Source organism: Electrophorus electricus, chromosome 22 (genome assembly GCF_041902795.1).
Source record: "Electrophorus electricus isolate QZ-2024a chromosome 22, ASM4190279v1, whole genome shotgun sequence".
NCBI classification, from domain to species: Eukaryota; Metazoa; Chordata; class Actinopteri; order Gymnotiformes; family Gymnotidae; genus Electrophorus; species Electrophorus electricus.
The window spans coordinates 7,298,653-7,314,435 of NC_137518.1; the positions used below are offsets into that span (position 1 = coordinate 7,298,653).

The window sequence follows — 15,783 nt, forward strand, 5'->3', positions numbered from 1 at the left end:
AAACAAAAAATAAATTATATATATATATATATATATATATATATATATATATATATATATATATATATATATATATATATATATATATATATATATATATATATATATATATATTTAGCGTCATAATTCGAGATTAACAAAACTAGGCTACGGAACTACTAACAATGAGCCTATTTTGCATTTTCTTTTGTCTGGATAGAAATATATACAGAGAACTTTATAATCGTATTAGTCTATATTTTATGTGACTTTTTTCAGAAAAAAACAAACAATTATTAAGATCTTTGCATTCTTTTACTAAAAGTGGAGCTCAGTATACCATGTTTCCCACTACATTTCTGTCTTAGGTAGGGTCACATCCTTCCTATTAGTCAGACACCAGCACATAATTTAAAGATATTTCCTCTAAACAATCTACAAAGTGACTATGATGTTTAAAAAAATGCTGCCCACACACCCGCACACCCACACGTACCACAGTCAGAATGGTGGATAACATCTTTGAAAAGGTCAAAAACCATTAGCTAGGGACCCTTGGCCTCAAGATGAACCCAGGCCCTAGTCATCATCTATTTGAAGAATTCCTTAGACAAGCTTCTTTTAAGGTGGTTTACATGAAGCAAGCATCGCCCAGAAGCTGCTGCCTTTGTAATGGTAACTGTAGTTCTCCACCACTATGGTTCACGTCTTTGCACATAATTAATGAACAAACAAAATGCGCCTAATACAGGACCAAGAAAAGCAATACTACAACAACTATGATTATGATTATGATTATGATTATGCTTATATTATTATTATTGTTGTCATTAATATTGTACGTACTTAGTAATAGATTATTCTAATTGGATATAAATCACCCGTGAGTTCTTTTTTTTTTTTAATTTAAGGAGCATTTATGAACTATGTTTTTAAAGTGACATTTGAACTATTTAGATTGCCCTTATATGTTTCACTCATGTGAGTTTACATGCCACACTACAAATAACTAATTATTTTGGGAAATTGTTATTATAGTTTAATTATTTTACCATGGCGTGTAAACAGTCATCCCTAAATTATGCGTGTAGACTATTTAATTTGCATTTAAAGTGCTCCCATCATCATTCCTTCTTTTACAATTGAACAGTCTCACTTTGCTTTGGCACCCTTTTATTGACCAAGGTCAATTACATCACAAAAAGCATCAGTTTAATTTTATGTTTTCTACAAATTATAACGAGGACCTAACATACAGTGCCTCCTGTATGCATCCATAACAAAACACACCTAACTGAATTTTGCTTTAAATGTTCTAAAAGTCTCAATATTTTACTAGGCTCATTACATTAGACTGTGAAAGTTTTTCACATAAATATGAGATAAATCAGTTACAGTTTTAATAAATATATGATACTGTTTGGAAACTCTTTTTATCCAAGGACAAAAAGTCTTCATGATGACTAATATATAAAAATGCATTTGTATAAAAACAAATTTTTTCTTCTGTACTTAACATATCTCTTTAAAGTATTGTAATATCCTGGTCTCTGGCGATAACGGACACACAAGAGCGTCCTTCGGAGCCCGGCCCGCTAGTGGTTCGAGTAGTCGCTGTGTTGCAGACTGCGGTGGTTGTGTTGCCGGCTGAGTTTGAACCAGAAGAGGTCGGTCGAATTTTGGTGTTGGCTAATCTATGATCTTTTTTCCACTTCATCCTGCGATTCAGAAACCAAATTTTTATCTGCCTCTCAGAAAGTACCAGGGCATGGGCGATCTTCTTCGCGTTACATACCGACTATAGTGGAAGTCGTTCTCCAGTTCTAAAATCTGCTGCCGGGTATAAGCCGTTCGGGACCGTTTGGGCCCAGATCCACTGAAACAGGAGCTCACTGAAACAAATGGATAAAAGAAAGAGTTGGCTGGGGGGGGGGGGGGGTAAACCAGCGTAAACTGGTTTCGGCATTTATTCTATATTTGTATTCACATAACCACATTTGGGACTTGGCCTGTGTAAGTAAGATATGAGCTACTGAGAATATCGCCAAAAATATAAATCTAACATTACAAATATTGGGGTTTTTGCTTTATCTTAGTGTGTCTCTCCGCCTTCCATCTCTCTTCTCCGACACATACTTACGAAAAAGACTGCCAAGAGTAGTTCCTCTGCTGTATAATTTATGGCGGGTGTAATTGCAAGTGCTCTGTTGTAAATCCGCCTCGTATGCGTCGCTTCAAAGGACTTTTCTCTTATATCGTTAACATCATATCCAGCATGACTGGTAATGGCAAACAAGCGAAGTAAAGTCATGGGACTGGAACGGAGCAAACACGTGCAGAGAAAGATGGAGAAGGAGAGTTGTCGCTATGGGACAGCAATAACAATTACATAAGCTATGCCTACCCGCACTGGCGTGGGTTTTCTTCATCCAGGGATGACCCACGTGCTGTTTAGTCGCGGCTGTGTTGTTAGGTAGTTCAGGGGTAGCTTGGATGCAGGCGGTTGCGCAGCTGTTGGCGTGGAAGTGGAGGTCAGTATCGTCGGTAGGCTGTCATGTGGAGCTGTCTGTGCCTTCCCCGCGAAGAGGTTTCCACCATGGGTGAACCCATGCCTGTGTGGAGGCTCAGACTCAGAAATGCTTTCACAGTTATACCGTCGCTCCTGGTAGGTCACGCGCTGAAGATACAGTTCCTGGTGGAGATGCTGGAACCCGGTGTCCTGTCTATAATATTCAGGACTGTGGTCAGTGATATTGTTTTTTTGGGAATATTCCTCACAAGGAGGAAATTTAGGATCGATGTAATTAGAGTCCATCAAATACAAGCTCATGATCATTAATTTCGAGAGTGAGAAATAAATTTTCCACCTTTCTGCTGTATAAAGCCCTCCTACCAGTGTGGGGACGCTGTAAAGTTACGTTTACCACGTGACTTAATAGTCCAATTGCTGTTAGTGAGGTCATATCTGGACAGGGAACCAAATGTTTATTTGTCTTTTGTACCTTTTGTGTGAGGTTATGAAACGTATTTCAAACTGCCATATATAAAAATAGTTTAACACATGGCATCAGTAATAGAGAGGGACAGTGATTTACTTCATATTTCATAGTGTCATAAAACTGAAAATGTTTCTTCTGCGTATAACACTGTGCAGTTTTCTAATGTTTACTTTAACTCACAACGAATTTATGCCACAGACCTGCCGTAAGTTCAGGACGATTATACAAACTTCGCAAAACGTGGAATTTGGAATCGCCCATGTATTCCCGTAGATACGAATTTGCGGTAAATATTACACAAATTCGGCTCTACAGGGTGCATATAGACGACTTAAGGATAAATAGGTGCAAACGTCTCCATCCGTTGCCCCGCCCCACTAGAACAGATGGACCGTATACTCGTTTAGCCATACAAACACGCTTTCTCTTTCTCTCTCTCTCTCTCTCTCTCTCTCTCTCTCTCTCTCTCTCTCTCTCTCTCTCTCTCTCTCACACACACACACACACACACATCGTAGAAATCATAAAAGACCGCTTATTTTACTCGCGAACCGTAGCGTTTTTAATTTTACATTTACATTTAAAGCATTTAGCAGACGCTCTTATTCAGAGCGATTTACCAAAATCTTAATTCTCGTTTTCTTCTTGCTGTTTACCACATACTGTATTTCTAAAATCAGCTTGTTGGATTAGTAATTGTAAATCTCCAAATATTCTATTTCTACCTTTAAGCAGTCTATAAAAGACATTGTACATGACCAGTGACAATTTGGCAAATAAAATGTATGATAACATTCACGTTAGTCTCGTTTTAGTTGGATTATTACAGTGAGATATCTCAAAGCAAAATCAAACTGCCTTTTCTGATAGGATATGACAGCAAATCCGTACGAATGTGGACGACCAAACTCATATAAAAAGTTGTTAATTATTAACTTTTACGGCCTCATTGTGAGGAATTCAGAGACATCTCTTTGCTCGTGGTAATCTGACCAACTTTTTAGTGAGATGAGATCACACTTGTTTTTCTGTATGCTTCCGTTAGTCTAGGATGCCAACAGCGCAGTCGCCCATCCCCCGTTCACCCTGTCTCCCCCTCTCTTGCTGAAGGCATATTTTAATATTAGACAGCCTGACCGACGTTTCACCCCAGGATAAGATTTGTTTCAATAGTTCACTGCCAAAGAATTATTGATGAGACACCGTCAATGAAATTTGTCCCTATACAAATGTCATCTATCCTCTTCTCATTCGCTGAGTGAATGTAGACTTAGGCTACTATGCATTTAGACCATGATGTTTTTTGAAACAATACTAAATGTTTGAGGTTATGCTTTATTCTACTTTGACTTTGATTCATATGAGACGATTAAGAGTAGGCTATGCAGTGCAGTCGTTAGGAAATAATCCTTGTCCGAGGATCGCCGGTTAAAAATCTATAAAACGGTTATAGCCTGTATTGCTTTATTTCATTACATGTATACACTTATTCGGTCCATTTCTAGCCTGTGAACTATTTAGAAACCTAATATTTGCATTATTTATACATCTATATTTAATTTCTATCTATTTTTATAGCGTCAGCGTCATCTCATCTGTTAAAACGGGTGAGTATATCTATAGAAAATGTCGCTTGGATCTATTGGCATATTGTGTTTGAATTAATAACGAGAAATTTAAACGCAAAAACCTGAACTCCATGTTATAGAACCTATATTTTTTTGGAATTCTCAATATTCCAAACAAAATCACAACAAAAGTGCTAGGCTAACACGTACAGTGTTTATGTCCAGAAGAATTAACAGTGTTAATTCAACACTGATGACTTTGCTGTAGTGAGTTAGGCCCTACATTTTATTTACTAATATAAGTAGTAGTAAGTAGTAATATGTTATATTGATGCATTGCAAGGTAACGTTTAGCAGGACGTGCGATTGAGATCTACCGAATATCTCTGCCAAACCTTTGACATCAGAACTCAGAATAAGTCTGATCCGAATCGTTTACTTAAAGAGAACAAGCCGTATAATTCCTCATTCTGCAGGCTGTCTGTTTGCTTGATTTTTTACTGTTTGTAAAGGAATTCGGGGTGTCATCGCAGGTCACGCAGTAAGAAGGAACTTCGGTGTCTACTTGCACAGCCTGTCCAGAGAGAATGTTCATTTCTCTGTTAGATCCTTAGACAACATATGAAGCAACTGAAGTATAGTATAATTGCTAACATAATGATTTTAGAAACGCACTATGAATAGACTTTCAGTGAGGATGAGACTGATTGCCAGGTGTCATATTTTATACAGACGAACAGCTCTTACTGCACGATTTATCATACGGGAAATTCTTTGTAACGGTTGCTTTACTACTGCAGGATACGATGGTGCAAAGATACATTTGACTTTATGAAACTGCTTGAGGAAGAACAACAGTGATATCTAGTCACGCTTTCATTTTGTTTCAAATTATTCATACAACCTGAGGATCATGAAGATTAATAATATTAAACAGAATGTTAAAATCCTAATTGAAACCCATTAGCGCAAAAACACCAAAGCATTTCTCAAAGTAACATTAAATTATGGTATTAATTAGTGCCCCGCCCTCAAAGACACCCCTTGGGTGGTAGAGGGGCAGGTGTCTATTTCATTACTAGCCTGAAAAATAAGATTATTAACTTACTTCACCGTGTGGAAGCCATTTGCCGGGGACGAGTATACAGTTCGTGGATCATTTGGAGTAAGATAATAATCACTAGACACTCGTGTTCTAAAATTCATTTAGATAAGATGTAGTTCACACGGTTAAGTTGTTTGATGTAAATATATTGAGGTGTTTGTCAGCTCTGCCTAACCATAAAACTTACTTTAACAGCATCACGTGCTGGCCGCGAGCCACTCACGTCACTGAACTTAGGCCCGGTGCCTTATTCAATCTCCAAAAGTTTAAAAAGTGAAAAAGCCCTACAAACAGGTTTCTGTCAGACACAGTCTAAGATCCGTGGTAATTCAGCAATGCTATATAAGTTCAGATATTAATACCACTATATTCAGTTTTTACAAGGCTGCGACGGTAAGTAACCTAATAGTTTAATAATTTGTTTTCTTTATGTGGTAGCCATATGCAGTGTATATTTTACCGGTGGCCGTCAAGTGTCTGTCATTATATATAACATTCTAGTGTGCAAATACATTTGATTTTTCAATACGTTGTTGTGTAGTTTGTTAATCTAGAAGGTCAAAACAGTTAAAACGCTGTATCCCCATTTAAGATAACTGTCACTTCATATGTATTTTGATATGAGCATAATGTGCAACATATGAACTTTCATTTAATTTGAGCTATTTTAATTTAATTTCGTTTATTTCCTGCTTTAACTTCACAGAACATTATTTAAAAGATAAAAAAAAACTTTACTTAGGCCTCTGTTGTCAGTTGGTTTTGGGAGATTTTTTAAAATTTCTTTAACCGTAATTCAGACTGTCTTATTTACACTGCCTTGTGCTTCGTTTACAAACAAATGTGTAATTATCTTTAGTCTGGTAATTGCTGACGTTTTGGATTATTCTTATTATGCCGAACGTATTTAAACTACTCCTGCATATATCAAAGGTAGCACGGTAATCTGTCAAAGTAAGGGCTATCTCCGTTCCCATCTGTTTCATTAGACAGGAAACAACTGTCGTCGTTTTAGAGGTGCTAGGCAAAGCCATAAAATTTTATTACGCGTCAGGGCCATAAAAGTTTTACAGGCACACGTCTGTACTGTAAATAATTACAGAGGGCCACAAAGAGCCTGCATCAAATCTCAGCTACGAAAGTAAAACAGAAAATGGGTCGTGCATTGTTTGATGAGTGAATCGCTACTGCTTTATCCATTTAAATATACTTATCTAGTAACAGAGAATTCCATACATTGTGAAATCAGAAGTTGCCTGCACTTCATAAGAATTCTAGCTGATCTATTGGTCACAGTAATACGACCAAAACACAGTAATAATAACACAGTAATTCACATTCTTAAACAGGGGCGTTGGTTTCATTTCTACTTTTGGGGGGTGAAGGACGAACGACGACGACACACTGCTCACATCACCCAATCTAACACATTATATGAGTAGTGTGATTAGGAATTATTGAGGGTGGCCCCCCACCCCCCGGCACCAAAGACAAAAACAAAAGTAAACTAAACTGTTTTTACGGAGTTAAAAATGTAAGCCTAATTGTATAGAATCTATACAATGTAAGTGTTTTGTAGGATTACACATTAATTTCTTTGATCGACACGGAAGGTATTTCTTAAAAGTATGTTTAAATGATAAATTAATTTATCCAGCATCCTCAAGATCAATTTGACACATTGCGGATGTCATTACCCATTCGGACAAGAGACATGGACCGGAAAGTACTTAGTGCCTCTTTAGTGACAAAACACTGAACCAACAGGCCAAAATACCTCACACACTAACATGGAAACATTATACCCCCTAATGACGCTTTACAACAGGATTACATGTCTATGTATTTTTATTAAGTACATACACGAAACTTACAGGTTGTACATTTAGTCCACGTTTTTTCCTTCAAATCTTCTACTCAGTTGACTCAGTAGCCACGAGGTGATTATGCGAGTGTTTCCAAGCAACCTGAATTTTTTTTCTTTTTGGCTATTCAGACATGAACACACTATCTATTGGCTATTCGACACATTTTAATGAAACATCCAAGTTCTACAACTAATTCTACGTGAATTTAAATAATCAGTGAACTTAATAAAGGACAGTAACGGGTCCTTCGAGATCAAATATTACCATAGGAAATCTCTTTAGTTGGCAAGTTGCATGTAGTGCATAACGGACAAAATTTAGGCTAAGCCTGCAGAAAATGTAACTCAAAAGACAAAACATTTCATGTTCACATTATTTTCTTAATCTAATATTCACCGCTACAGCTCCAACCTCAGTAATACTAACATTAATTTACATCTTAAACTGTACATAAACAGACACACACACCAAAAATCTCAGACTATGTCTGTCAACGTTTTAAAAGAATTGCGCATACATGTTTTTAACGCCGTCCACTGAAATCCGAGACCTAGAATTGCTGTTTAACTTTGAGTTTGGAATCCTTCTTCCACTTCATGCGGCGATTCTGAAACCAGATTTTGATCTGTCTTTCGTTCAGACACAGGGTGTGGGCAATCTCGATGCGCCTTCGACGCGTGAGATAGCGGTTGAAATGGAACTCTTTCTCCAATTCCAGGGTTTGGTATCGGGTGTAACTCGTCCTCGAACGTTTTCCATCCGATTCTGGTACCAAATTGAGACACCATATTAATAACTAATGCATAGTTAAGTCATATGCAGCAGTTAAAGCCTGGTCCTTACTTCCTTCCTAAAAAGATCTGCTCTAGACATTTTTAAGTTACGTGGACGTAGAATACTTCCTGCACCTTTTAGTTATATTTAAGGCCTGACACAACTGATGCTGGGATACGGATAATCAATCAATTTAAATCCAGTCTAAATATCTAAACAGCAATTAGGTCAAGCCACTGTTCGCCTATAATAACAGATATTATTTCCCTTTTTCATTTAAAGACGTTATTGATTCTTCTTGGGATTCCCAAACCACTTTAGAAACATAATAAATATCACATAATTCAATGTCTGATTTCTATCAAGCAACTCTGAAAGAGCATTTCAGGCCATTTTAAAAAGTTTTAAACTTATATTGAATTTTGATCTTAAATCAGACGCAGGGGTTTTGGATGGTGGTTTGTTTCCTTTATGCAATTATGCCGTCATAAATTTGGGCCAAGATAGTCTCCTCATCGTAAGCGGACAGTTTTATGAGCAATTGAAGCCTTTGTCATAAAATTTACGACTGCTAGTTTTATTATTTCCGAATGCGGTCTATAAAACAGAAGAAAAACATTGAACGGACTCGAGGGGTTTAGGGAAAACGACATACATGAAGCAGTTATGCTAACCCAAGTACAACTGGAGGAGAGAAAAACTTTACCGTGATTCATGTGTAGTTTAGTCATCCAGGGATATATTTGCGGTTTTTGCGGGCTTAGTGGCTCCTGACGCTGTTGACAAGTTTGTCCCACTGTCTGTACGGACTGCGAGGGTCGAACTTTGTTTTCGACGACGTTTCTTGTTTCGCCTTTGGGCATATCACTCAGATTTTTTCCACCTTCTTTTTTGTGGAGGTAAAATCCATTGTTTAGAATACCGGTACTGTCTGCATTTCTGCGAACACTGGACGAGTCAAAGACAACTGACGGCTCCGCTTGACCAGAGCTCATTTCCTCCACTCGCCTCGAGGTTGATGCTGATGGGCTCATAAAAGAGCCGCGCCGGTTTTTGAGCACGCCGAAGCAGTATCTAGCTGGTACGTGGAACTCGGCGTCTGAGCCGTAGGCATTATGCACAACGAAGGCGGACGCTTCATGTTTTGATTTCTTGAACAACGAATTGGAAACATAAAAAGTCATCTCACATGTAACAACAAGAAAGAAACATTTACATTCCGTTGAATTACTACACAGATGTTTTATGTTCGAGGTGCGAGAATAATTTTGTTATTGTAAATGTATTTGATTTGTTTGTCTTTTGAACTTCATGGCGGCTTTATATTCTAAAAGGACCTAAATTTATATGTTAAGTTTTGTTTTTTTTCTTCTTTTTCTATTGCCAAATATGGATTGTTTAAACGGAATCACGTGCGTGTGCCGTACAGTCATACATTTGGTTAGACTGTACCAGTAGGTTATGCATGGAAGTGTACAAACATTTGATAAGTTGGTAACGGGGACGCAGGAGAAGTCGCAGGGAGAAACCGGACAGAAGACCAATAGCGTCATCTGCTGCTTAAGACTGTTTAGAGCAAGCAGTGGGGAATTGGAGCCTTTCTAGCTTTGTATTGTTGATTTGTATGCCAATAGTAAAGGAAGAGAAGGGAAATCAAAAAGAGAGTAAACAGATGTTCTAATCATATTTTCATAACAAGAAAAAAGAATTATCTAACTTTGTTGTATTCTAACTAAAACAGATCTTTCCGTCAGCATTACGCAGAAAGATTTATAAGAAGATTTATATCAGTGCCGCCAGGCCTAGTACATATGCTATATTAAAACAAGTCCACAGTAATGTTACTTTAGCCATTGCAGTGCCTGTTCCATCCTGTTCCAATATAATTTATGGAAGGCTATAATTTGCAATCATTGAGCCTTTTCAAGCATTTGAAATGTTTAAAATGAATAACGTATGTAAGAAGTGACAATTTATGCATGTTATCTAAAATTCCCCCAAATTTTAATGCATTTTTCGTTCATTTGCTTTGTATTACGAAATGAAAACTAAAATAAAATGATCTTTTAATGACCAAATATCTATAACCTACTCAATTTTAATTAGAACAAAATATAAATATATAAAGCCAAACCTGTTTCATGGTGTACTTAATTTTTTATTATAAACTTCTTCCTTGTATCGTCTTTGCCTGAGCTATTAACTGAGTTTACGTCATTAGATCATTTAAATTAAAATAATTAGTGAAAGATGTTAAGGTATTTCTTTTTTTCTACGTTTAACAAATAACAAGCCGATGTGTATGAACTTGAATTTCAATGCTTTGGTGGCATTGTATTTTGCTCTCGCTTTTTACATGCATTATCATTTTTACATGCCATATTTGTATGAACTGAACTGAATTATTTGGTGACCTCGTTGTCTTTATGTAATTCATGCTAACCCTTCCAGTTTTAACTTCACTTTAATGATTTCCCTTTTGAGCCTTTGGATAGTCTAAAGTATATGACGGTTAAGTAACTTTAAACTCACGAGATGTGAAATTCCCAGAGTCCGGTGGATAAATGGGAGGCACTAACACATTGCAAACATTCTGAAGAAAAAGAACTGACTTTTTTTTACTCTATGTAACCCGAACTCTTTGTCCAGTTAGGCGAGTTCCATTTCATCTTAGAGACTTGCAGTCTAAGAACATAACATCACCTTTAAAACGTAAGCCAACAATGGTTCTTGATGTGGGGTTAACATGGAATTTGGTGTGAATTCTTAAATGTTGTGATGTACATTCTAAGAAGGCATTATTTAGGTGGCCTATACAGGACGCAGAAAAATGCGGCGCAACACCTTCAGTTTTCGTAAATTGAGTAAAATAGTTTGCGTGCACCTGGTTTAATCCTATTTCTGTTTTATGTGTGACGCCACATTTGAAGACCTACAATGTGGACACGCTTTTACATGTTGTATAAACGTCAATGTAACTACTACAGCCTAAAAGCTGAGAAATACAAACAGAGGCTCAAGCTGGTATTATGTTTTATATTCACAAAGACATTCAAATATGTTTACAGTTCTGATAGTATATTTGCATAATTGGTTTAGAATTGGTGCTTCATACTATGAAACGATGATAAAAATATAGACTACATGCTTCGTAATGTTTAGCTTCTACATCACAAAGCAACGAAAAAACGTAGTCCTTAGATATAGTCTAATTTTCCCCAAAAGCAAAACAGTGTTATATTTATTTATTTTGGAATTTTCAACATTGTAGTAGTTAATTATTTGCGCAATATGAAACATACATTCAATGTGGAAATTTCAATAGCTGCCTGTCAAGTGGTAGGTACACAGGCTATGTTCCAGAATGAAATATGGAAGTAAGCGTTTAGCCGTTAAACACGGGTACATATATACAAGTGACACACCTTCTGCATACATTTTTTTTCTCTCTCGTCGAGGGTAGGTTGGGCTTGCAACAACTGCCAAAGCTCAATAGGTAGTTTCAATAGGTAGTTTGATTCAATACTTAGTGCTTGGACTATTCCTTCTTCTCATTAGTCACCCCTTTTGCGCTCTCTTTGAGCGGTTCCTGGTCACCCACCACTGAGACATTGTCGTTTAGGGTGGATGTTAGGTTTGTCTCTTTCTTCCATTTCATCCGGCGATTTTGAAACCATATTTTGATCTGTCGTTCAGTAAGGCACAACGCGTTGGCAATTTCGATACGTCGGCGTCTTGTCAAGTAGCGATTGAAATGAAATTCCTTCTCGAGTTCTAGAGTTTGGTAACGGGAATAGATCTGGCGACCTCTCCGCCTATCAGATCCATAGCCGACCCCTGTGAAAAGAGATTTGATTTTATTAACTTATGAAATCGACGTCAATTTAAGACTGAACATTTCTTTACCTAATAATATTTAATAGGTATATTCCAAATTTGTGCATATTCCAAATGACAAGATCTTAAATATTAAAAATAGAAATATCTACTTAGATACTTGACTGTATTATGCATAACCAACCTACCTTAATTCCCGGAATAGCAAGCCATATATTTCAAACTCCCATACAGCAATTAAAGCCCTATTTGCGTTTGTTTTGAATGGGCTTGGTTTCTGACAAAGCACGTGTATTTTGGCCAAAAGGGATTTCCTCAAGAGATAAAAGACGTTTATTGCTGGGCGACAGCTCCTCTGATGCTTTATGGGGTGATAAAACGTGGGTTTCCAGTCGTAAAAACTGGTCCTGCTAAAAATTTATCTCTCGTGTTTAAGTACTCACCACTGTGAGAGTTCATCCGCTGCATCCAGGGGTAAATCTGAATGGTGCTCTTTGGTTCCTGACACGCACTGCTGCCTTGGTCTGAAGTGTAGTCCTGTGCCAACGGACCTTGTGCGCTCTGTCCTAAGCTTTGCCTGCAACTGGGAAGCACATCCTTGTCCTGATAAAAGACATTTGATGCGTAATCGTACGGTCCTCGGCTGGAGCCGAACATAACGTTGTCTTGTGGTGAGTAGAACGGCGTGGGATATATCCGGTTCTGGGCCACTGCGGCGCCATAGCTCGAGAAATGGCGAACAGGGTCATAAGTAGTCGAATTTAGGGCCACGTTGGGTAGAACATCCTGACCGCCAGTTAAATGGCACGAGAGCGACGTGTTCGTGAAATAGGAATTCATACCGTCCCTCTCACCCTCTCAACCTTGCTCCCACTCTTTCCCACCCTCCCTTACTTTCTCTGATCTTTCTCTATGTCACTCCCTCCCTCCCTCACTCACTAACTCCCTCTTCTTTTCTCTGTCAGTCTTTTTTGATACAACTGCCTTATGAATGCTAAGTAATTTAATTCGGACGCCAAAAAAGACACCATGCATGCAGTCGAATGTTTCCAAAGCCTGGTTCTAAGATGGACAAAGATGACAGTGTCAGCTGACCCGTTTCCAACCAATGAAAAGCTTGATCATCAGAAAAGAAGAAAAAAAAACTGAAGTCGACTTTTTCATTCTTTACCCAAGTAACGACACATCTTACACAGTCTACATGCACAACCTTCAGAGCTTTTGAAAACATTTTTCACATACTTAGTAACTGACTTTCTCTCTTTCTCTTTCCATTCTCTCTCTCTCTCTCTCTCTCTCTCTCTCTCTCTCTCTCTCTCTCTCTCTCTCTCTCTCTCTCTCTCTCTCTCTCTCAGACCTCAGACACACACAAACACATACACAAGCACTCAGCATCTCACGAAACATCCTGATAATGGCCTGATCCTACCCCACAGTGTAATGTTTTTAGTGGAAAAGTCTCCAAATCTGCGAGTCATTTATGTGTAGGATAAATATTTCTGAGTAACGGTCATCTTTCTTTCATCTTTCACAGCGACAATGTCATGAAATAGAGAATTATACTCAGGGCAGAAAATAGACAATGTTATGTCATAGAACACTATAAAAGTATATCTAAAAGGGAAACAAAACTTAGTGTAAATGCCGTGATGGCAAAAACGTGTTTGTGTGCATAAGACAAGCAACCTGTATAACGAAAAATATGAATGAGGATCGGATAACAGACTAAAACGTTAAAGCTTAAGATAGAGAGTAGGGCATACGGGAGCTTCATACGGGGGACTATATTTTTCGGCAAAAACGATTTTACAACTCAGCATGAAGAAAATTCGAGTTGATTTTATATGTGCTTTTTTTTTTTTAAAGGTAACTCATATAAGTGCTTTAATCTGCGAAAAGTCCCATTCGACTTTTCGTATGGTTTGGACATATATATATATATATATGTATGTATGTGAAAATATATATATATATATATATATATATATATATATATATATAGAAGTCGTTTCTATTAAAAGTCAAATTACATGAAGGTGCTTTATTAAGTTCGTATTATCCAAATCCAAGCATAACAGTAACCGTTAAAGGAATGTTTTTTTTTGTTTGTTTGTTTTTTAAGTCGGAAACCCAATATTTCGGCATGTAGTTAAATATAAAATCTGTCAATACTAATGCTATATAATAGTATAAGTGTTATTGATCTTTATTGATTACGTGTCTTGTCGATATACTGCAAATGTAATCAAATTATGTGAAGCTCATGCTGATACAGACAATAAGGTGAAACATTAGGGTTTATTTTTTATTTTACTTTATTTATTTTTTTGCTTGGGTTACTATCAAAACAGTTTATGACGTAGTCTACATTTGTCCAAGGCTGTTATATGCCTTTCAGATAAACAGAAAGTTTGTGTGGGTGTGTGTTTTTTTTAAAAATCTGGCATCCTCAGAATACTTTAGTGTTCTGTCCCCTTTTGTGCAGAGGGAGCTTTAGAAGGGAGGGGTGGTTTATGGCTGTTTTACTGCGAAGGAATGCCTTAACGCCTGAAGCCGTGGAAGTCATAAAACTAGACAAATGTCAGCTTCCAGCTAGGGTACCGTTACCAGGAGTGCAAAAACAATCATCCCTATAAAAAGCGATAATTGTTAATTTCACTTTTCTTTTTTTTTACCTAAAGCAGTGTGTCGGCTGCCGGAAAGTGTGATAGCGGTTGCAATTGCAGATTTATTTTTACCTAATTCCAAAACATAGAAAATTACACAAATTTTGTGATTTCCCACAGACATTTTTATAGAAATTTCTGTTAGCTGCTTGAAAATCATTCGGTTAACTGGGCTGCGAGAAACTGATTCATTTTGAACATGTCATACCATAGCATAACATAGTAACATAAACCGCAATCTAACTTGAGGAATTAATACCTTTTTCTTTATATTGTAGCACAAATGACACTCATTTTTTAAACAAGAGGAAAATTTCAGAAGTAAATAAATTGTTAGAAATATGGTTATTGACAGGTCTGAATGTTTTATCTTGTATATGTATAAATGTAGCGTAAGTGTATTTACATAGCTGAAGATAAAGCAAAAACTTGTAGGCTTGTGGGCTCAGAGTACTAAAGAGCGTCTGTCTTTCATTGAAGAAGCGCAGTCTCCATATTGTCGGATGCAAACGTGCTGTGTCACTTTGATCTGTAACTTGGTTCACGTTTACAGTCCTATTACCATAATTGGGGCCACATGAGTCTCCCTGTTGAGTCGATATTTGGCAGTGAGCAGAGTATTATAAGCTCATCTTTTACACAGTCCACGGTTAGGCCATCTCGATGCAGAGAACAACCTCCGAAACGGATGAAAACCAATTACTTAGAATCGAAAACCTGGGTTTGGTTACATAGTAGCCTAGACTCACGGTAAACAAACAAAAACTCACGTTTATCTGCATATGCTGCTGTGGTGTCACTTATAAACTAAATATAATCATAATGTACGTGTGTGTGTGTGTGTGTGTGTGTGTGTGTGTGTGTGTGTGTGTGTGTGTGTGTGTCGCTTATAAATATCATTACGACGCATGGTTGCAATGAGTAGCAGGAAGGTTTTTCTGTGATTTCCCCTGGAAGACCTTTTGGGGTGTTGTAAACCAAATACAA

General features: G+C 37.3%; 2 protein-coding genes and 1 pseudogene across 3 annotated transcripts; all 3 read right to left on the bottom strand.

Annotated features, from left to right (window-relative positions):
• Positions 1-1,135: 1,135 nt before the first annotated feature.
• LOC145653063 (homeobox protein Hox-C4a-like) lies at positions 1,136-3,028 on the bottom strand (annotated as a pseudogene). The gene is made up of 2 exons (XR_014119370.1): positions 2,384-3,028; positions 1,136-1,871 (listed from the first exon to the last, which is right to left on the bottom strand). The product of XR_014119370.1 is annotated as a homeobox protein Hox-C4a-like (transcript).
• Positions 3,029-7,385: 4,357 nt separating this feature from the next.
• LOC113572419 (homeobox protein Hox-C5a-like) lies at positions 7,386-11,199 on the bottom strand. The gene is made up of 2 exons (XM_027001947.3): positions 9,000-11,199; positions 7,386-8,284 (listed from the first exon to the last, which is right to left on the bottom strand). The coding sequence occupies exons 1-2, from the start codon at positions 9,475-9,477 to the stop codon at positions 8,070-8,072; spliced, it is 693 nt and encodes a 230-aa protein (XP_026857748.1). The 5' UTR covers positions 9,478-11,199; the 3' UTR covers positions 7,386-8,069.
• Positions 11,200-11,313: 114 nt separating this feature from the next.
• hoxc6b (homeobox C6b) lies at positions 11,314-15,714 on the bottom strand. The gene is made up of 2 exons (XM_027001946.3): positions 12,574-15,714; positions 11,314-12,130 (listed from the first exon to the last, which is right to left on the bottom strand). Exons 1-2 carry the CDS (start codon positions 12,968-12,970, stop codon positions 11,832-11,834), a joined length of 696 nt encoding a protein of 231 aa, XP_026857747.1. The 5' UTR covers positions 12,971-15,714; the 3' UTR covers positions 11,314-11,831.
• Positions 15,715-15,783: the final 69 nt, after the last annotated feature.